Source organism: Ooceraea biroi, chromosome 5 (assembly GCF_003672135.1).
Source record: "Ooceraea biroi isolate clonal line C1 chromosome 5, Obir_v5.4, whole genome shotgun sequence".
Classification (NCBI taxonomy): Eukaryota; Metazoa; Arthropoda; class Insecta; order Hymenoptera; family Formicidae; genus Ooceraea; species Ooceraea biroi.
The window spans coordinates 8377803-8399728 of record NC_039510.1 but is presented as its reverse complement, the minus strand read 5'-3'; the positions used below and the strand labels follow the sequence as shown (position 1 = coordinate 8399728).

Here is a 21926-nt window from a genome sequence, read left to right as displayed (position 1 = left end):
CGGATGATCGCTTTTCGGCGACGAGGTGCGGCTACGACTGATGGCTCCGGTGGTGTAGTTGATACCGCTGCAATACTTCGTCCAAGCTACTGGTTGTCGGCAGGAATGGGTACTGCTACTACCGGTTGACTTAGCCTGCGGTGTACTATCGGCCTTTGTGGTCGTGTTGTGGTCGTGTTGGCTTACGTTCCGTTACCTGCTTGTGGCAGCGTTTCGACTCGTGCTCGTGGTGGAGAGCGAGTCGAAGAAGATGCTCGAGGTCTTGCCGCGCGGTCTTATATACCGCACCGACCGATTCTTGCGGGCGAGTAAGCGAGCTGGCGCTGCGACGCCTAGCGGCGCTCGCGGAACTACGCCGCGTGAGCGGTCTCGCGCTGCACGCCGGCTAGCGTGTATGTAGCGGCGGCTGCCGCTCTGCAGGCGCCCAGCCGCTACATATATATATATATGTATATATACATATAACTTATAACTAATATATCTATATAACTAATCTATCTAATTCTAATAATATCCATATAACTATGTCTATAACACTCCCCACACAGCACACTTTATCCTGAGGATATCCCAAATTGTCGCAGATTTACTAATATAATCCCAGAGATATCCAAGTAAGTAGCATCTAGGATATCCCAAAAGGATATCCTTACGATATCCTACTGAAATCTTCGTATCGCGTGATATCGACAGGATATCTGCAGGACATCCGCATGTCAGGATATCATCACGCACAAAAGTCTGAAGGACGTCGTAGGGATGTTCACAGGATATAAAATGTCCTTTAGACATTCCTTCGATGTCTCTCGGATATCATTTTGCAATGAATTATATATTATACATAAGAAAGTTGAGAATGTCATAGATATCAAATAAACGCGTAGCGCGAGACCGCACCGTGAATTTACGCAAGTCGGCGAGCTGCGAGTACCTGAAATTATCAGATCTCAATAACGGGTGAATTGATCAAGTTCTAAGTAGGCTCAATCGATAGCTTGGGTATGATTTGCATAAGAAAAATGATCTTATTTTTTCGCTATGTGCCCTACGAGCGGAGATATTACGATTCAAAGTCCAAAGAAACGTCGTCGTCAACGTCGATTGTTGTACAGTTGCACTTTCTGCCGCGAGAGAGCGCTAGCGATATATCTAGACCTTTGTAGGTTATGGTTATAGATCGAGTGAGCGAACAAGGGATTGACAGTCAGCGAGAGAGTAATCGAGTACAGGAGTGTCACTTTTCCAAGTGACTTCAGTAGTGTAATAAAAAAGAATGAATAAAAAAAAGCTTTTGTTCTAATCATTAAAGCAGAGAATATACGCGTGCCCGGTCACTCTGCGCTGTCCCTGTACACCGCCGGTATGACAGATTTCCTAACCCCGAAACTCATTTTTCAGTACGTTCTAACTTTGGTTCTACTTGAGAGCGACGATTTTCCTTCTCGCAATCTTTTTTTAGGACCAAAATATACATTTCTACAAAGTTAGAAGGAAATCGATGAGGAGGACCCGTCTCCTTCAGTTTTACCCAGGAGTGAATTATTTAAATGAGTAAGAGTGAATAAATATGTGATGTGCGTACGTGATGTGTGTGTGTGTGTGTGTGTATGAGAGAGAGAAAGCGAAATAAGTGAAGTGAATAATTGAATGATAACAATATTATACAATTCGCAGCGAGGTTAAGTTATAGGTGAGCTTTATCTTTAATCAATCATTAATTAATCATTTTCATTGTGCAGTAATGGTACGATAACGTATTTATCATTTCCACATGGTATTTTAAAAAATTTTCGTTTTACTTTAGACAATTAATAGCCACATTCTAGTTTGCGATAACGCTGATTCCGATTTCTGAAACGACATACGTGTCTAGTAAACTAGATGTGCAAGGAGTATTGTAAAAATATGTTTTTCGTACAAACTTCTTTCCTATTATCACAAAATCATTCAACTGCACATGTCGTACTATTTGTTGAACAATTATAACACTACCGTCTTCTAAACCGCAACAATTATCACCATTTCGCAAAATTGTAGAGTGTAAGGGTGCCTCCCCACGGAGCGTAACTTGTGTAAAGCGTAACTTGCGTATTTAGTAATTTTACTAGAATGTACTCAAAAAGCAATGGCAACTAAACGCAAATCGAAAACTCAAGTTCCCCATGGAGCGTACATTGCGCAAATCGCGCAACCTGCGTAACGAAACCAACCAATCAGCGATTAGATTTCTGTTGTATTCTCTAACAGAAATGTAAAACGAATTTGCGACTGGTTGTCGTAACTTACGCGTTACGCAAAGTACGCTCCATGGAGAAATCCAGCCTTGTGCGCAAGTGTGAGTAAGCGGAATGTTTGTGTGTATATGTGATCCTATATAATTATCACTCCGTAAGGTAAAATTACTTCATATTAATGCCACTTATATATATAATTAATATTTATCTGCATTAACATTGAACATTGATTTATTGCTTCTTAGGTCATAATATAGAATAGTACATATATAGTATCAGTGCTCCGATGTGGCAGACTGCTCATTACTTATCTCATAAGAGATATAATAAATAAATATTGTTGAAAAATAAGTTTTTTATTATATAAATATATTATATAAATGTATCTAAAATTACTTATATATATATATATATATATATGTATCCAAAATATGATAAGGAAAGGAAGTAGGAAAAAGATGCATTCAGATAACACGCAATATTGTTGCTGCATGTCCAGCTAATACCTTGGTTCCATATTTCGATTGTTACACAGTTCTTCTTTTTCAGCGAGCAATGTTAAAAATGTTATTTCTAGGCGAGCTCTCTCACAATACGGCAGTCTTCGCATCCCTTCTGCTAACCGACATACAAATCCATCTAGCGGATCAGTGATCTGTGTTGTTGGTTCTTTTAAAGCATTAATTAAGGCTCCTTGAAAAGCATCGCTCATTTCCTGCTTTTTTCCTGAAACATTATGTGTACTTTTAATACATTAACTGAGTTTCAAAGTCACTTGTTATTTTTTAACACATTAAATCGCGACTTACTTTTGCTTACAGGAGATTGCTTCCAGGATACATCTGCATCATAACTTGCAGTTTGGAAAGGTCCTGAGAACAGGATAGCAATATTGCAGGAATACATTATATTTAGATAATATGTAAAGTTATATAAAAGGAAACGAGAGATAAAAAAACCATAAAAAAAACTACCAACCTCTTGAATTTGTGGCTAGTATTTGTGAACTGACAGCTGGCGTCGTTGCGGAAGAGACTTTCTTGGATTGCGAAGTCCATGGAGTTGATGTGGGCATTCGTGTGGGCACACGAGACAACAATGATGGAGAAGTACGAATATTCGACAAACACTGGTGAAGAAAAGGAGGAAGAGCTTGAATTACAGCTGGCTTTTCTATATGTTATTCTCCTCCAGACTTACCTTTCTCACGACAGCTACCACTGATCGGTGTGAGCAACCCGCGATGCACACGTTTCTCGCGAGGAACTCCGCACACGCACAGAGCTGGGGAGAGAAAGCGGAATGAACCACTATGCAGTTGCGGATGCTGCGCATGAGATATTCCGCTGACTGTTGTTACCTGACGTCCGTCGCGATGCTGAACGATAGTTGTAGACGTGCCGATGATACCACACTGGGGAGTTTGTGGAAAAAAGTGTCATTCGTTCTATTCACCGCGCAAGCACTCACTATTATATATTCTACATAAAAATACTTGTTCACTTACCCTAATTTAATCCTTATTTACTTTTTACCGGTTCAGTGAAACGGTGGAGGAATTCTAGACCGCCACACAGGCCAACCGAACAAAGAACGAGACGGCACGTTAGGTTATAGTTCAATGGACGGCACGCACTAACCCACACATATCAGCGTATCTTCCGCCAGAAATTGAAATCGACGTAATGACAAAACGACGTAACGGCGTAAAATAACTAGGCGGAAGTTTTCTAGTAACTTCAGGTTACGCTTTACGCAAGTTACGCTCCGTGGGGAGGCACCCTAAGTTTAACATATAATTGAAAAAGATATACATCATCCAGTTTTTTTCAGTAAAGTATAAAACAATGATATTATTTTATTTTTCAGCAATTATAATATAGTTGAATAATGATGCAACACTACTGAGAATAAAAAAGTGTATTATAGACTGGCTAAGACATGCCAAAGAAAGATACATAAGACCCTAGATAACAAAATGCACGCACAGTGAGCTCATAGCAGCAGACAGATGCGTCCTCAATTAAGGCTCATATGGCTCGCACGTATGATTGCGCATGCGTGCACGCATATCGCTCACACGTTGTGTAAATACATTTTCAGGTTGTATAAAAATATATTATTAGTATTCCCCACCTTGTGAAATAAAAGAAAATGGAATGTTTTATACAACATTTTTATTGCAATTATAACATTTTTAAACATGTATAGTTGTATAATTATAATGTTAATGAAATACATATAATATTCGACAAGAAAACATGCACAGCGATAGAAAAATAAAGAATATACTATAAAATTGCGAAACGGTGACACATGTACGTTTTTTATATTGCACGTTTTTATCTTGTCACATAACTTGCATTAATTCTGGAATATAAATTATTATATCAAGCGCAAATTAATACTGTATGGTTAAAAGAAAGAGATAAATCAGTAAAATTATATTTCTATGGGGGAATAATATATATTCTATAGAATAATATATATTCTATAGAATATATATTATTATATTAAACGCAAATATAAAGCTTGCATAAATTCTAGAATATAAATGTTATCAAACACAAAACATAACTTGCATTAATTCTAGAATATAACCCAGCAAACATTTTGGTTGTGGGATGTTGCCAAATGAGAAACAAATGTCAGCGGAACTATAATGCCAAAGCCAGAGCCTACTGTGTCCTCAGTTGGTCTCCACTGTGAACCAAATCTGACGAACATATTCCACAGTCAAATTGACGACAACATTAGAGCAGATCTGACAATAGAACGGTGAAAATGTTGCATATTGACGGAAGTGTGCTAACAGAATTGCAATAAAGTATGTTTACAAAGTATGTTTTCCATTTGCGACCTTCCGGCAAACATAATTTGTTGCCACATTTGTAATTGCAGAAAATGTTTGCTGGGAAATTATTATATCAAACGCAAATTAATACTGTATGGTTAATAGAAAGAATAAATCAGTAAAATTATTTTCCTTGCTAGTCATCGGAGTCATTCGAGTCATCCATCATGTCCTCGACGTCTTCATTTTCGAACTCGTTGTCTAGTAATTGCAATGGCTGCATTTCCTCCATGAGTTCTACATCGTCACCATCGGTGTCACGATCTGACTTACTCGTTTTTGTCAAGCTGTTGCGGAACCTTTGTTTTGTACTTCGCAAAACTTTTTGCATTTCGATTTTGAACATGATCCTTTCTCATGCATCCTGGCTTAGTGGAAATACGCAAATTTCAAGATTATTATTAATAAAATATGTGTAAATTTGCTGAGTATGAGTATAGAACAAAATTCGCGGTCAACATAACCTTATAATTTGTGCATGCCGTTTTCTCTATGATCGCTCAGTACTTAATATCTATTAGATTAACTGAAATATATTCTGCTATGTTGCTTTGCGTTTTGTATGATATAAATGAAAATGAAAGATTATACCTTAGATTAAATTCAGTTTTGGATGAGCGAAGCTGGTCTGCGGCTCTGCGGTCAACACTGATGCACTAAACTGAACACTGTCAACAGCGCGAGTAATGGCGGGACATACGAAACATTACGCCGCATCCAAAAATGGCAATGTCTATAAAGCCACAATACGTCGTAATCGTAATACGATCGAAGAATAATCGACCGTGATTGGTCGATTCTCTTACGACTTACGGTTACGACGTACTGTAGAACTGCGGCCTAATTGTACTCTCGCACGTAGATATATATATATATACCGTGTCACGCTGTGTGCACACATTGGTCGCATATTTGCGGCATGGTGTGATTGCACACGTGATCTTTTACGCATGCATACGTGTGATCATCACAGCGTGAGTGCGAGAATGATGCGTTTTTGCGCTCACGACGTGAATATCACGCGGTGAGAGGGATGTGAGCCGCACGTTTGCTATCTGGGAAGCGTTTTTGGGTTCATCCATTATTTCAACTGCGACACATTCATGGATTTTATGAAGCCATATTTCCTACACTTTCCTTGCACGAAGACAAATTCCACAATTATTTCCGTATGACAATAAGTCAGTTTGAAGAACTGCTGTGTTACGTTGGTCCTCTTATTTCCAAGCAGAATGCAATAAGAGCGCCTATATCTGCCGCAGCACGTTTGGCTATGACATTAAGGTTAGTCTTTCAAAGCAAGTTTAATGTATTAATTTCGATTGTTTAAATCGTATAAAATAAATCTGCATGCAGATATTTAGTGACTGGTGACTGTATGATCTCCATTTCTTATCAATATCTTGTTGGCGTTACTACCCAGATAGCACACATAGTTCTATGAATATTCTTATGGAGTGCAAATGTTCTTAATTTCAGAATATTCGAATTGAATATTCTATAATGATACGTAGAATGTTACAATTAGATATCGTATATTCATAATAAAGAAGAATGTTTATAAAATATTCTTCGTGAATGTTTTTAGAATATTCGTTCAGAACGATTTTAGAATATTCATCGAGTTTATGTATTGCACATTGTGTATAACGTTACAATGTTTTATATATAATTATATATGGATCTGTATTTGTCTAATATATAATTTTATATAAGCCTTGCATCATGTATAAATATACATAAACACAAGTATGATTCAGATGCATTCATATATAATTGTATATGATTCTATATAAACTAGGAATATGTGTTTTCGCTCCGTACCGCTATGTGGTGCACGCGTCGAGTTCTTACTCGACGTTAAGATTTAGCCTGACAGTTATATAATAAAGTTAATATACACGCCTTGGCATATTAATTTTTTTGAGAATTTTTACGCCTGCGGCACAGAGACTCCCATGGATGTCCATATAGTTCACGCACGCAAGTAATTTGAAGTTCGAAAACTTCGGACTTCAAATTATAATAAATAATATATTTTATTACTTACATATCTTTAATAATATACAAATATATACATATCATATTCATTTATATATAAGCATATCTATTTATATATGGACAAAAATTATATATAATTTTATATAACCAGTTTTGTCTGATTATATATAAAAAATTTTTTACCGGAATGTTCCTAGAATATTTATTGAATATTCTATAAATATGCATAGTTATTATACAGAATATTCGATAGATTATTCTACTCACATTCAAAAGAAAATTTATAATAGTGCCATTCGAATGTCCTACGAACATAAGATAAATATATAAGAATGACTTATGGAATATTCCAAATATTTTTCAAGAATATTCTTAAAAAATTCATAGGAATATCTTGTGCTATCTGGGTATAGTGACTACCATCATTCAAGAAACCTGCAAAGCACTTAGGACTTGTCTCAGCAAGGAAGTATTGCCATATCCATTAAAAACGATAGATTGGATCAATATTGCCAAAGAATTTGAAAACAAATGGGATTTTAACCATTGCATAGGTGCTATTGACGGGAAACATGTCGTCATCCAGATATATACAAATATTATATTATTATAACTCTGGATGAGTATTAAATTGCATCGTTAAATAATGACATTTATTGCAGTGTCCTGATAATGCTGGTTCTGCATTTTTTAATTATAAACATACTCACAGCATCGTATTGCTAGGGATTTGTGACGCCAATTACCTGTTTACACTCGTCGACATTGGTGCCTATGGTCGACGTAGCGATGGTGGAATTTTCAAAGACTCACTAATGGGCCAGAAGTTTAATGAGAAAAAACTGAACGTACCAAAACCCAAATCACTGTCTGTTGATAGAATGCCTTTGCCATATGTTCTCGTAGGCGATGAAGCATTCCACTTGACTGATTATTTACTCCGACCTTATCCTGGAAAAAGAGGTCTTACCCCAGATCAAAACGTTTTCAACTACCTTCTCAGCCGTGCTCGAAGAACAGTAGAAAATGCTTTCGGAATTTTAGTTAGTGGAGAATTAAAAAAAAACCTATTGAAACTACTGTAGATAATACAATAAACATGGTCCACACCATCGTATGTCTCCATAACTGGCTTCGAAAACGTGATGATCGAAACCAATACATTTCACCAAACATGGTCGATCAATATGGTCCTAATGGTTTTATTCCCGGACTTTGGAGACAGGAAATGGAGAATTCGGCATTACAAGACATTAGTGTACGTGGTAATAATAATAATAATCGATATGCCGCAACTATTAGAGATGAATTTTGTGATTTTTTCACTGGGGAAGGAGCTGTTCCGTGACAGTATAATCGTGACTAAAATTAAATGATTATACGAATGATTATGTAATTCAAAAATTACAGACAAAACATCCCTTTTATTATAGGTAGAGATAACACAATAAGAATTAGAATGTAACACTTTATTGCACGCTTCAAAGTAACACTTGCTTTTTTGTATATAAAATATATACTTCGAAGAAACATAACAAATATAATATGAATTAAAGTGTTAAACTATGTTAAAGAAAAATAAAATATTTTTATGACGTATCCTGCATATTCTCTTCCATCAGTCGAGTGCAGTGAAGCCAATTCGGCCACGGGGCCCCCAGCAGCACCGAAGTAGTGGGGATGACACACACAAGCGAGAACGTACATACGTGTGCGCTCAGCGCTTCGGCTGCCTTCGAGTAGTAGACGAGAGGCAACATTTGCTATCTCCGTCTAATCCTACCGAACCGTGTGACGTCACGAGACTCGTGAGCGATACAGCCGAAATCGCGGTTATATTTAATCAATATGTATAGATTATATATAATCAGCCAAATATGATTATATAAAAATAAGATGATATCACGCCAAACGGCGGATATTATTATGTATAATCCTGTAAAATTACATATGTCATTAGATCTTTTCGGATCAATTTACAACTAGTTAAATTAATAGATCTCAATGCAACAGATTGTAGCGCAAAAAAATTATTTTCTGCATTTGCAATTGAAATGGAGAAATTCAGTATTCCGTTCGTAAATATTGTTGCTTTGTCTTGCGATAATGCAGCAGTCATGGTCGGGAAGCATATTTCTTTTAAAAAAAAATTAGAAGCAAAATGTAAATATGTGCAAACCTTTGCATGTCCCTGCCATGCTGTTGCATTAATTGCATATGCGGCATGCGCAAAAATACCCACATTTTGCGATGACTTTTTAAAAAAAATTGGTGTATTTATTAACAAAACACCAAAACGTTCCACAGTTTTTCAAGACTTTACAGAATCTTTCCAACAATCAAGCCATAAAATGTTAAAATTAGCTGGGACGAGATGGCTTTCTCGTCATTCTTGCATTTCAAGACTTCTAAAGTATTGGGATACTATACAACATTTTCTCAATGAAATAATTATAACAGAAAAGTCGAAATCTGGAGAATATCTGTTATCCATTATGCAAAATGTAGATACAAAAGCATATTTTCTTTTTCTACATTATATTTTAAATTTTTTCAATATAATGCTTATTTTCAAACTGAAGAAACACGAATTTATTTATTACAATCGAAATCTTTTAATTTACTGACTGACATGTCTCGAAATTTTTTAAAGCCAGGAATTTTAGAAAGTTTGCCAAATGTTACATTTTCTTTAGAAGAAAATAAAAAATTGCTTGATAATATTTCTTTAGGACAGGAATGCGAAGAATATCTTTCTTATTTAACACAAGAGGGTCATATCGATGTAGTTACGACTATTCGACGTAATTGTTTACAATTTTATATAACTGCTGCTAAAGAAATGTTACAACGATTACCGATTAAAAATAAATTTTTATATAAATTAAAAGTTTTTAGGTCATGTACATCATTATTTGATGATGATAGAGAAACATCATTTAATGATGTAAGTTTCATTGCTGAAACTCTTGGCGACTTTGACAAAACTGGTTTAAAGGAATTCTTATATTATATATTTTATTATATATATATATATATATATATATATATATATATATGTTTTTGGTATATTCCGAGGACATTTTTTGACACGCATGGTACATTTTGAGGACATTTTACACTTTCGAGGACCGTCCTCATTATTTTTTTCTATATGGTACATATATTCTAAGGACTGTCCTCAAAATTATAGATTTTTTAAATGGTAACATTCGAGAACATAAAATCTACCAAAGTGAAGTCCTCATAATAGACCAAATATATGTAAATACTGCTTTATACATGGTACAATTTGGAGACATCAAAGAAAATCAAAGTTTTTAACCCGAAAAGAATAGTAGGCACCGCATCATTATTCTCGTTTGTCTGTAGCAAATGATTCGCAGTGTTCGTAAGCCAACATCTATACCACGTTGAAAGTACCGGTTCTCGTCCGATTTGCAGTGTTCGTATTCTTTTCGCGTTAAAATCTTATTAAAACAAAGATATTGGAACTGGAACTTTTTGGAACTGACTCTACATTACTCAATTCTTTATATGTTTCAATATGTTTGTCCATATTATTATTATTTGTTGCTAAGGACTAACGCTGTTGAAACATATACAAAATTAGACATTCCATAGTCAGTTCCAAACGGCTACAATTGCAAAACTTTTGTTTTAACAAGTTTGTAACCCGAAAAGAATACGAAGGCACCGAATCTTTATTCTCGTTTGTCCGTAGCAATATCGCCATGTAGATATATTTGTTAATTATATTATATTTTCCATAATATTGGCAGGTTTCTATGTATGAGCAATTTCGGGAACTTTCAACGGAAATTGCGAGCTTCATTCTCAATATCTAAGTAGATTAAAGTTGTATTAATTAAACAATTAATGAATTGAATAAAATCTTGAAATTTTAGTGATGAATTGATTAATGTCTTGAAATCTTAGTGATTGTCAATACTTAAAGTCAAAAATAAGGAATTAATTATTTAAGCTTCAAATTTAATTTCAAAGTCTCCGAAAATACCCATACATAGAAATCTGTATATATTATGGAACATACAAGATGGTTACAAATATATCTATTTGTATTGCTAAGGACAAACGGTGGGTAAACATGTAAAGAACTGAATTGCGAATTCGAAAAACAAAAGTATTGCAACTGCAACGTTTTGGACCTGACGATAATCAGGTCCAAGAAAATCCAGTTTCAATACCTTTGTTGTGTTTTAATAAGTTTGTAACGCTAAAAAGATATGAAGACTGCGAATCATTAATTATTCTCGTTTGTCGGTAGCAATATCACTATACATATATATTTACTACGTATATTTTATTTTCTATAATATTAGCAGGTTTCTATGTATGGGTATTTTCGGGGCCTTTGAACTTAATTTTGACGCGTAAATGATTAAGTACATTTTGGAATTTAAGTGTTGGCATTCATTAAGGTTTCAAGACAGTAATTATTTGATTAGTGCAAATGTGATCTAGTCTGATGAGGCGGTATCTCTTACTACAATTTGAATGTCCTCGAAAAGACCCATACACAGAAACATCTTAATATTTTGGAAAATACGATATAGTTATCAAATATAGATACATGATGACATTGTTAAAGACAAACCGTGTTGAATTATATAAAAAATTGAATTTTATATATCCAAGTCCTCATAATTGTCCATATGTAAATCATCTATATGTTCTCATATTAACCCTTTGACTGTCAATGTATCAATGTCCTCGAAATAGACCATAGATACTAAATCGTTGATAGTTTTTAAAAAAACGATATAGTTTACTACTAAACCTAACTATATCTATTAAATAATCATTAATGCTTTTAACTATATGCATGTATATAGGTCTTTTAAAATGTCCTTGAAATGTACCAAAAACATATATATAATATACCCGAGAAAACATGGACATAATTTAGTCAGACGTAAGTATACATAATTAGATCCGAAAAGATCTAATGACATATGTAATTTTACAGGATTATACATAATAATATCCGCCGTTTGGCGTGATATCATCTTATTTTTATATAATCATATTTGGCTGATTATATATAATCTATACATATTGATTACATATAACCGCGATTTCGGCTGTATCGCTCGCGAGTCTCGTGACGTCACACGGTTCGGTAGGATTAGACGGAGATAGCAAATGTTGCCTCTCATCTACTACTCGAAGGCAGCCGAAGCGCTGAGCGCACACGTACGTACGTTCTCTCTTGTGTGTGTCATCCCCACTACTTCGGTGCTGCTGGGAGCCCCGTAGCCGAATTGGCTTCACTGGTCGAGTGTGAACCATTTGCACAATGTCTAAAAGTGTCTACATCCGTCTCTGATAAGGCATTCGGCGCAATTGCAATCCTGTTGCATGCAACATGGAATCGACCTCATCTGATGCTGGGAGAGGAGGTATGACGATATTTGGCTCTTCTGTACACATCGCATCCGCGATTCTGTTTATTGCACTTATAGTTTCTTCAGACTCTTTGGCTATATTTGTGCGCGATCTCTTCTTTCGTGTGTATATTGAAGCTGTAACATTATCGTAATCATAATCGTCATTGCAATCATCATTATCATTATTATTGTAGTGCTTTCCAATTGCTTGACACAAACGTACACGGGAAGACACAAAGGTATTTTATTGGCTATATATTATCTAAAATTTCTTCCAAGATAATATATAGTCAATAAAATACCTCTGTGCCTTGCCATGTACGTTTGTGTAAGCAATTGGAAAGCACTCATTATTTACATTAGAAAGTCGATGAATGTTCTATACCTGATGCCAGACTACAATCTTCATCAGCATCTCTGTCGACATCGTTTGACATATCTACATCGGAAATAATTTCGTCTTCTCGAGAACCCTCGTTGACAGAATCCCAAGTGACATTTGTTTGGGTTCTACAAACAAAATAGTAATAATTATGATTAACGAAACCAACACCTTATTAATATTTGAAAAAAGCAAGTTTTACGGTCGTATCAGGCAAGAATCGCGTAGAAAATTCATCACGTAATATTTCCATTTCTTGGGATCCTTGGGATCAATCCTTGCAGAACTACTTGCATGCTGCTGTCCTTGAATAATTTTTCTATACGTGTCTCGCAAGCTTTTAAATTTCTTTTTAACTTTTGCTACATTCAGTTTGCCTATAAAGGAAATACAAAAATCTTTAATAATTATTTCGAAAGTGGACCCCACCTCAGATTAAAATCTATCATTTTTTACGTCATTTAGAGTAACTTCCCAAACAGCACCAAGTCGACTGTTAGTTGACTGTCAGTCGGCAGAAGAAGTCTAAAGTCGACTTTAAAAAGTCGAAGTCAGACTGAATGTCAACTTATAGTCAGCTAATAGTCGACAAATGACTCGACTATAGTCGTCTATCAGTCAGTCAAAAGTGGACTTATAAGTTGACTTTATGGCAATTAGAAGTCGACTTTCGAAAATAGTCGACCTTAGGTCGATTTTCAGTCTATAATTAAAGTCGACAATAAACCATCCAACAAATAGTTGACTAAATCTCGACTTAAAAAGTTGACTTCCAGTTGACTGAAAAATGCCGACTATCAGCCAGCAAACAGTCATTTGTGCTGTGTGGGTTTGTATAATGCGTATATGTATAGTGCTATGCTATGTAAGCCTAAATCCTATTAGAGACTGAGAGCGTCATACAATAAAGAGCATTTTATATACTATTATTCACCATTCAACTCCCTCGAGACTTCATCCCAGAGACGCTGCACAGTTTCTCGACTTCTTTGTTCCAGGGGTAATGAAAAATCCCATAAAGGAGTTCTCTTTTGTACTTCTATAATGAGGATCTCCACCTCTAAATTGGTCAATTTGTTGCTTCTTACATTCCTTGCAGATACTTCAGTAGTTTTTTCTGTGGCTCTGACCGGCTTAGCTTCAAAATGATTAATAGCAAGGATTTATCAACAAGGATTCTCAAAAACGTTTAGTAAAATTAGAAGTTTCGTAATTGTTACGGTTTTAGCAGGTTATATACAATACAGGATACACAGTGGACTCCTGAGAGGTAAAATCAGCCGTGAGGAGATAATACACTTTATTGAATACTTGAACGTAAGATTATAATGAAAAGAAAAACTATGTGGCACGTTACTCAAAGCGTGAGAACTCGAGCGAAATCGTTCTTCTCTCTAAGAAGAAAACGCGCGAATCGTCGACAAAAGAAAAAACCGCGCATGCGTACAATTCACTAAATAAATACGCGCGACTCAAACACGAACTAAACAATATTATTCATATATCCTCAACAGTAATGTTTTGTTACTTACGTATATTCGGATTTACATTTTCCTCATTATCCAATACAATGTTCTCTGTATTGTCTGGCATCATACTCTGGCGAATAATTGTCTTCCTATCATCTGTAAAATGCATTTTTTTATTTGTATAATTAACTTCATAATAAAAATAATTATGCATTGCGTACCTAATGCAGGATAAAAATAATAATTCCTGTCGATGTACACATTGTTATAGCCTTCGAGACACTGATGGCCTTCAATCTTTTCGCAAATCTCTTCACACATCCCACAGGTGTATACAATACGAATTTGCTAAATATGTTGAAAAATATCATGTATCATTAATTATTCTATTTTTTTATGTTGTGTATGTGCAATTTGAATCATTTGAGTTTAGCGCCAGATAAATGGTTATTTTAGTTTTAGTATTAGGCTAGGGAAGAGAAAAGCTTTTATAGTTATTTTTGTGTTGTGCGCGCAGGAAGTAATCTTAGGTTTGTACATTGCGTCTTGTTCGCTTCGGATGCAAAGTTTCGCATCGCGCTTTACTGCTCGTGTAATACGTATCGTTTTTCGTTAATAATAAGTTATATCATTTGTTATTAAATACAGTCAGTTTTTAGTTTATTCACACGGTGCTCGAACGCATATATTACGAACATTAACAGGTTATGGGCCCAGTTCCGGTGCCGTGGAAAGTTTTTGACTGGAAATAGTGTATAACGGAAAAGAAGCAGTCATGGCGGACGAGAAATACAAGATTCCTTTGTTCGACGGAATAAATTTTAATAATTGGAAATTTCGCATGGAGACCCTGTTAGACGAATTGGACCTCATTGAACACACGGAATTATCGGTACAAGAAAAGATAGTGCAGGTTAACTCATCGGAAGGAACCCTGGTGGAAAGGGCGAAGAAGATTGACGATTACAAGAAAATGGATAACAAGTGCAAGTCACAGATTGTGCAAAGGATAGCCGATAGTCACTTGGAATGTGTGAAAGACAAGAAAACAGCATTCGACATCTGGAAAACGCTTCAAAATACTTTTGAACGGAAAGGTGTTGCAAGTCAACTATTGATCCGAAAAGCGCTTTTATCTATGAAGTTTGATCCTTCGAAGCACACCATGGATGCTCATTTTTTACGGTTTGATGGTTTAATACGAGATCTTCGTTCGACAGGGGCAACGCTCGAAGAAACGGATGTAGCATGCCATTTATTGTTAACCATGCCTAGTGATTACGATACGGTCGTAACTGCGATAGAAACTGTACACGCAGAAACCATAACCTTGAGTTTCGTTAAGAATCGTTTGCGTGATGAAGAATTAAAGAAACAGAGTATTAAACAGCCTAAAGGAGACCCAAATCGTCTGTTGCTTTTGCGGCTAGTCGTGGAAAGTTTAACAAAAACGCAAAGATTAATTTGGATAAAAGTAAATTAACCTGTCATAATTGCGGACAAGCTGGACATTTTCGAGCGGAGTGTCCAAAGAAAACTGCTCAACACCAAAGGACAAAGCTAATGACACGTCAGGCGAATGTAGCAGCAACTGTTAGTAAGAGCAAGGAAGACGATGAAGATAAGTACTGCTTTACAGCGCACGCTGATGATATAAGTAAAGAAATCGTCTGGTGCCTGGATTCAGCAGCTACGGAACATTTGGTGAGTGATGAAGATTATCTTCAAAATGTCAGGAAGTTACAGACACCTATTAACATTAAAATTGCCAAGTCTGGTGTGGTCTTAAATGCAGAAAAGGTTGGTGACATTTCTGTTAAATCTGTCACAGAAAATGGCACTGTTAATGTAACGATTAAAGAAGTTTTGTACGTGCCAGGTTTAGAATTGAATTTATTGTCAGTTCGTAAATTGGAACTTAATGGTTTCACAATCATCTTTAAAGATGGAAAAGGCACTGTTTTAAAAGGACATAAAGTAATAGCCGTGGCAGATAGGAAGCACAAACTGTACAAAGTAAATTTTTCGTTTACATCTGATTTAGCAGTTATGTGTGACACTGCGAAAAGTCTTGGAAAGTGGCATACCAGACTCGGACACATAAGTAAAACTGGTTTACGGAAGCTGAAAGACATCGTTGATGGTCTTGAAGGAAGTGACATAGAGGAATTGTCAAGTGTATTTTTTAACTTGTGTTGAAGGGAAACAGACAAGATTGCCTTTCAATAACGAACGGAAGCGAGCTACGAGACCTATGCAGTTGGTGTACAGTGATTTGTTCGAACCAGTGACACCAACGTCATATGACGGAAAACGCTATATTTTGACATTCATTGATGACTACACACATTTTACCGTGGCGTATGCACTTTCTGCGAAGTCTGAAGTGTTTCGATATTTTAAAATGTATCAAACGATGACGGAAGCATTATTTAATATGAAACTCAATCGTTTCAGATGCGACAACGGTCGTGAGTACATTTCTCACGAGATTAAAGATTATTTCGAAGAATGTGGCATTCAATTTGAGTTCACTATTCGGTACACACCTCAACAAAATGGTGTCGCGGAAAGGATGAATCGAACGATTGCTGAAAAGGCACGCTGTATGCTATTAGGATCTGGGACGCAGAAACAGCTCTGGACGGAAGCGGTGCTAACAGCGGTGTACTTGATCAATCGGAGTCCTACGGAAGCCTTGAAAAACAAAGTTCCGGCAGAGTTATGGTACGGCAGTCGACCAAACCTTAAGAAGCTGAAAAGTTTTGGATGTGCAGCATACCTTCATTTACCAAAGGCCTTGATTGGAGGAAAGTTTGACTCCAGGACCAATAGGTGCGTAATGATGGGCTATTGTGTAAACGGTTATCGTTTATGGTCACTCGAAGATAAGATTTTATTCGGAAGAGATGTTATTTTTGACGAGGACAAATTTCCGTTTTTAACCTCTAACGTTTTTGATGCGGATTGGTTTATGAACGAGACACGGAACTCGACTGACGAAGAAGTCAAGGACGATCAGCAGGATCAGGAGAACACTGAAACAGATGACGAAAATGTAGACTGGTTGGATGCAGAGGGAGGCAATCAAGAATCGTCTATGGAAGAGACAACATCAAAAACACCATTACGACGAAGTACTCGAGAGAGGAAGAAGCCTAGTTATTTCCAGGATTATAGTGTTTTGGCATTAAACGCGGAAGCCTATGTTGAAGATGTACCTGAGACTTATAATGACATTCAAGATAGAGATAATCAAAAGGAATGGTATCAAGCAGTAAAAGAAGAATTGGACGCGATAAAAAAGAATGATACTTGGACTTTAGTGAAATTACCTCCAGGTAAACGTGCCATTGCTTGCAAATGGATCTTCAAGATTAAACGAAATGAACTAGGAAACATAGATCGATACAAGGCACGTCTAGTTGTTAAAGGATGTGCACAACGAAGAGGATTTGACTACAACGAAGTTTACGTTCCGGTCGCAAGACTTACTACAGTCAGGTCTTTACTAGCCATTATAAATGCAGAAGATTTATATACTGGCCAAATGGATGTGAAGAATGCATTCCTTCACGGCCAGCTAGAAGAAGAAATATACATGTCACAGCCACCAGGTTTGCAGGCGGATCCTTCGCTTGTTTGTAAGTTAAATAAAACTTTATATGGTTTGAAAGCCCCGCGAGCTTGGAATGCACGCATTGATAAATTTTTTAAGAGACTCGGTTTTAAAGCCTCGGAAAATGACAAATGTCTTTACGTAAGGTTGAAGAACGGTTCCAAAACGTTATTATTATTGTATGTGGATGATGTCATCATCGCTAGCAATAACAAGAAGGAACTTGAAATAGTAAAAGCTTCATTGGCAAGAGAGTTTTGTATGATAGATCTTGAAGAAATATCATATTTCCTTGGAATCAAGATTGACAGGAAGGAAGATGGAATTATTTTATCAGAGTCTTGTTATTTATTAAATTTACTTAAACGTTTTAATATGGAAGATTGTAAAGGAAAGTCAACACCAATGGAAGTCAAACCTGCAATGATAGATCCGGATCCAGACAAGTCTATCACGGAAACAAAACCTTACCGCGAACTTATAGGATGCTTGATGTACGTGATGCTCAACACAAGACGGATTTAAGTATTTCTGTAAATTATTACAGTCGTTTTCAAAACAATGCAACTGAAGAGCATTGGAACGGACTCAAGCGTATTTTACGCTATATCAAGGAAACGATAAACCTTGGTCTACATTATTGGAAAGATAAAGCTTCAACTTTAGTGGGGTTTGCAGACTCGGATTGGGCAAATTCTCATGATAGAAAGTCCACTTCTGGCTTTCTGTTCGAGGTGTTTGGAGCAGTAGTTTGCTGGACAACAAAAAGGCAAACAACGGTGGCCATGTCATCAACTGAAGCGAAATACATCGCACTCGCCACCGCTGTAGCTGAACTCATCTGGTTGAAGAATCTGTTCGAGGACTTTGGCTATAAATGTCAGGAACCGATCACCGTTTATGAGGACAATCAATCTTGTATACGGTTATTAGATAAGTGGCAACACAGTCGTTTAAAGCACGTAGATGTTAAGTATAATTTTGTTAAGGATTTTGTAAGTAAGCATATAATTGATGTTAAATATGTATCTACGGAATTTCAAAAGGCAGACATTTTAACCAAAGGTATAACTAGAGACAGATTTATTAAGTTAAGAGAATATTTGGGATTGTTGTAATTTTAAGTATTTAGTGATGTAAAATTGAGAGGGAGTGTTGTGTATGTGCAATTTGAATCATTTGAGTTTAGCGCCAGATAAATGGTTATTTTAGTTTTAGTATTAGGTTAGGGAAGAGAAAAGCTTTTATAGTTATTTTTGTGTTGCGCGCGCAGGAAGTAATCTTAGGTTTGTACATTGCGTCTTGTTCGCTTCGGATGCAAAGTTTCGCATCGCGCTTTACTGCTCGTGTAATACGTATCGTTTTTCGTTAATAATAAGTTATATCATTTGTTATTAAATACAGTCAGTTTTTAGTTTATTCACACGGTGCTCGAACGCATATATTACGAACATTAACATTTTACAAACACTATATTTGGAGGTTAGATTAATACCAATGTAATTACAGATTTTTACCTCTTGAGAATCCAGTTCGCTTTCTACGAACACCAGAATCAATGTCAAGTTTCATGTAAATACACGTTCAAATACGTGTAATTATATTTTACCAATACTTACACACTTATTTAGTCAGAACGATTCACAGGGCATTGCAACTTTGGCTTGACAACTGAATTGACTGAAACGAGCGTCGAGCATCAAAGCTAAACATAGTTGAGCTTTTGCCATTTGACGCTGGAAAAACCACGTGACCTACTTTGACGCCTGAATCGAGCGTCGGGCGTCAGCATGAAAAAGCACCTTAATTGTGATACCAGAGCTTTAAAACGCTCTTTTGGTAGTGGTTTTGTAAAAATATCCGCTCGTTGAAGGGTAGTTGGAATATAATTGACATGAATTTCAGAGTTTTGAACTCTTTCTCGAACGTAGTGATATCGAATGCCAATGTGCTTGGTCCGTTGGTGAAATTCAGAATTCTTTGCCAAACGAATGGCACTTTGATTGTCCACGAATAACGTAGTGGCGCCCTGACACTGACATTCGAGATCGCTTAACAATCTACGAAGTCATACGGCTTCTTTCGCGGTAGCTGCAGCAGCGACGTACTCCGCTTCCGTCGTGCTGAGCGTAATTAACTTTCTGACGGTGAGATGTCCAAGTTACAGGCCCGTTGGCCAAAATGAAAGTAAATCCAGTAGTCGATTTTCTAGTCGCAGGATCGCCAGCGTAGTCCGCGTCGGAATACCCCTTGAGTTGTGACTCACTTTCGTCACCTACATACACAATACCTAAGTCGGGCGTTCCTTGCAAATATCTTAAAATCCTTTTGATGGCCTGCCAATGACTATTATTATAACAATTTAGATATCGACTAACTGCATTCACCGCGAATGTAATATCGGGACGCGAAACTGTGGCTAGGAACATGAGTGATCCGACCGCCTCGCGAAAAGGCACTTTAATACTAGGAGAATCATCTTCCTCGGCTGGAGTTAACAATTCATGCGGATCGGCAGGTACGCTAACGCTCCTGGCCTTAGTCATTGAGAATTTATCAAGTAAATGCTTGACGTATGCCTCCTAATGGATAGATTCGTCTATCCATCAGTCAACAGCTCTAGCTTCTTGTGTGCTGGAGAAGTCTTGTAGGAATATCATGTATAGGGAATAAAGCATCTATAATGATGAGAAAGTCTTTGCAAAACTCTCGTACGAAAAGATTTATAGACATGCATGTTTAGACTTGCACATACTTTTTAATCATTGTATTTATTTATACCAGCCATGTACTTTCCAGGATGGAATAAGTCTGAGAATACATTATGCGTTTTATGTTACTGATGAAATGATTGATCGAGACTATTCCAAAAATTATTATAAATTGAATTTCAAGATATTACGTATTCTAACACATTCATGTGGTTTACTACGCCATGATGATCACCGATGACATGCAATAAATGTGTTAAAACGTGTGCATAACATTATACATCTGCAGTTATATACAGTAAACATAATACATTCTTGTCGTATAAACATAGTACGATCTTGCCTGTTTCGCTCGATTTGCAGTCCAATAAAAACGCTTACGTCCCCTGGTGTAATCTCGAAAACTTCGCGTAATGAACGGATTATCATGTCAAGCACGCTTCGAGATTTCGCTGCTATCAGCCCATCATCGACGTATAATGCCAGGTAGACTGCAACTCCCTTAACATGGCCGAAGAAAATACACTGGTCGGCAGTACTTTCTCTCAGGTTGAACTTCTTCAGGAAACTCGAAAACTTCTGGTTCCAGCATCTGGAAGATTGTTTAAGACCATATAGTGACTTCTTTAATTTACAAACCTGTTTTTCGGTGTTACCGACGGTCAGGCCTTCTGGTATTTCCATAAACAATTCTTCGGTGAGTTCTCCGTAAAGAAAAGCTGTCTTCACGTCAAACTGTATAAGTTCAAGGTCCTTCTCCGCGACAATAGCCAGCAGGACGCGCACAGAGTCATACCGCACGACGGGCGAGAAAGTCTCTGTGTAGTCCAGTCCTTCTTTCTGTTTACATCCTCGCGCACACAAACGCGCTTTGAAGCGTTGGACGCTTCCTGACGTTGTCCGTTGAATTTTAAAGACCCACTTAGAGTCGATGGGTCGTTGATCTTGAGTTCTTGGCACTATGATCCAGGTACCATTATCCCTGTGAGCATGTAGTTCGTCTTCGATCGCCTTTTCCCACATCGATGCATCCGAGCCTGTTATAGCTTCTTGATATGTCGCAGGTGCATTGGCCTCGGTAATATTAATCTCGAATCTCAATGGCGGTTTAATGCTTGACCGATCTCTAAGTTGGCGCTGGGCTAAAGGCAGCGGATGTTCTTCATCCATGGGTCCGTGATCGGCGGGAATCTCATCCACCAAACCTCCTTCATCCGCTGGCCTTATTGCCCTGGCGTCGTTCTC

At 36.8% G+C, this 21926-nt stretch overlaps 3 protein-coding genes and 1 non-coding gene across 8 annotated transcripts; 2 read left to right on the top strand and 2 right to left on the bottom strand.

The window, feature by feature from the left end:
• Positions 1–2447: 2447 nt before the first annotated feature.
• LOC105283785 lies at positions 2448–5894 on the bottom strand. 5 transcript variants are annotated; one of them, XM_020033116.2, is made up of 6 exons: positions 3742–5864; positions 3595–3648; positions 3435–3518; positions 3213–3363; positions 3044–3106; positions 2448–2960 (listed from the first exon to the last, which is right to left on the bottom strand). In XM_020033116.2, the coding sequence occupies exons 4-6, from the start codon at positions 3307–3309 to the stop codon at positions 2734–2736; spliced, it is 387 nt and encodes a 128-aa protein (XP_019888675.1). In that variant the 5' UTR covers positions 3310–3363; positions 3435–3518; positions 3595–3648; positions 3742–5864; the 3' UTR covers positions 2448–2733. The 5 variants fall into 5 exon arrangements, with proteins under 5 accessions (XP_019888675.1, XP_019888674.1, XP_026825462.1 ...); XM_020033115.2 differs by having other exon boundaries at positions 3435–3648; positions 3742–4016; positions 4223–5864; XM_026969661.1 differs by having other exon boundaries at positions 3435–3648; positions 3742–5456; positions 5680–5864.
• LOC113561419 lies at positions 5519–7746 on the top strand. Its single transcript, XM_011346821.3, has 3 exons — positions 5519–5522; positions 6129–6372; positions 7477–7746. The coding sequence occupies exons 1-3, from the start codon at positions 5519–5521 to the stop codon at positions 7700–7702; spliced, it is 474 nt and encodes a 157-aa protein (XP_011345123.2). The 3' UTR covers positions 7703–7746.
• On the top strand, positions 7743–8455 carry LOC105283783 (the record flags this gene model as incomplete). The annotated part of the gene is made up of 1 exon (XR_003406561.1): positions 7743–8455. It is a non-coding gene; the product is annotated as an uncharacterized LOC105283783 (transcript).
• A 3920-nt stretch (positions 8456–12375) lies between these two features.
• Positions 12376–14672, bottom strand: LOC105283782. Its single transcript, XM_011346820.2, has 6 exons — positions 14573–14672; positions 14415–14507; positions 13817–14020; positions 13085–13259; positions 12886–13010; positions 12376–12635 (listed from the first exon to the last, which is right to left on the bottom strand). Exons 1-6 carry the CDS (start codon positions 14670–14672, stop codon positions 12424–12426), a joined length of 909 nt encoding a protein of 302 aa, XP_011345122.2. The 3' UTR covers positions 12376–12423.
• Between the last annotated feature and the right edge of the window lie 7254 nt (positions 14673–21926).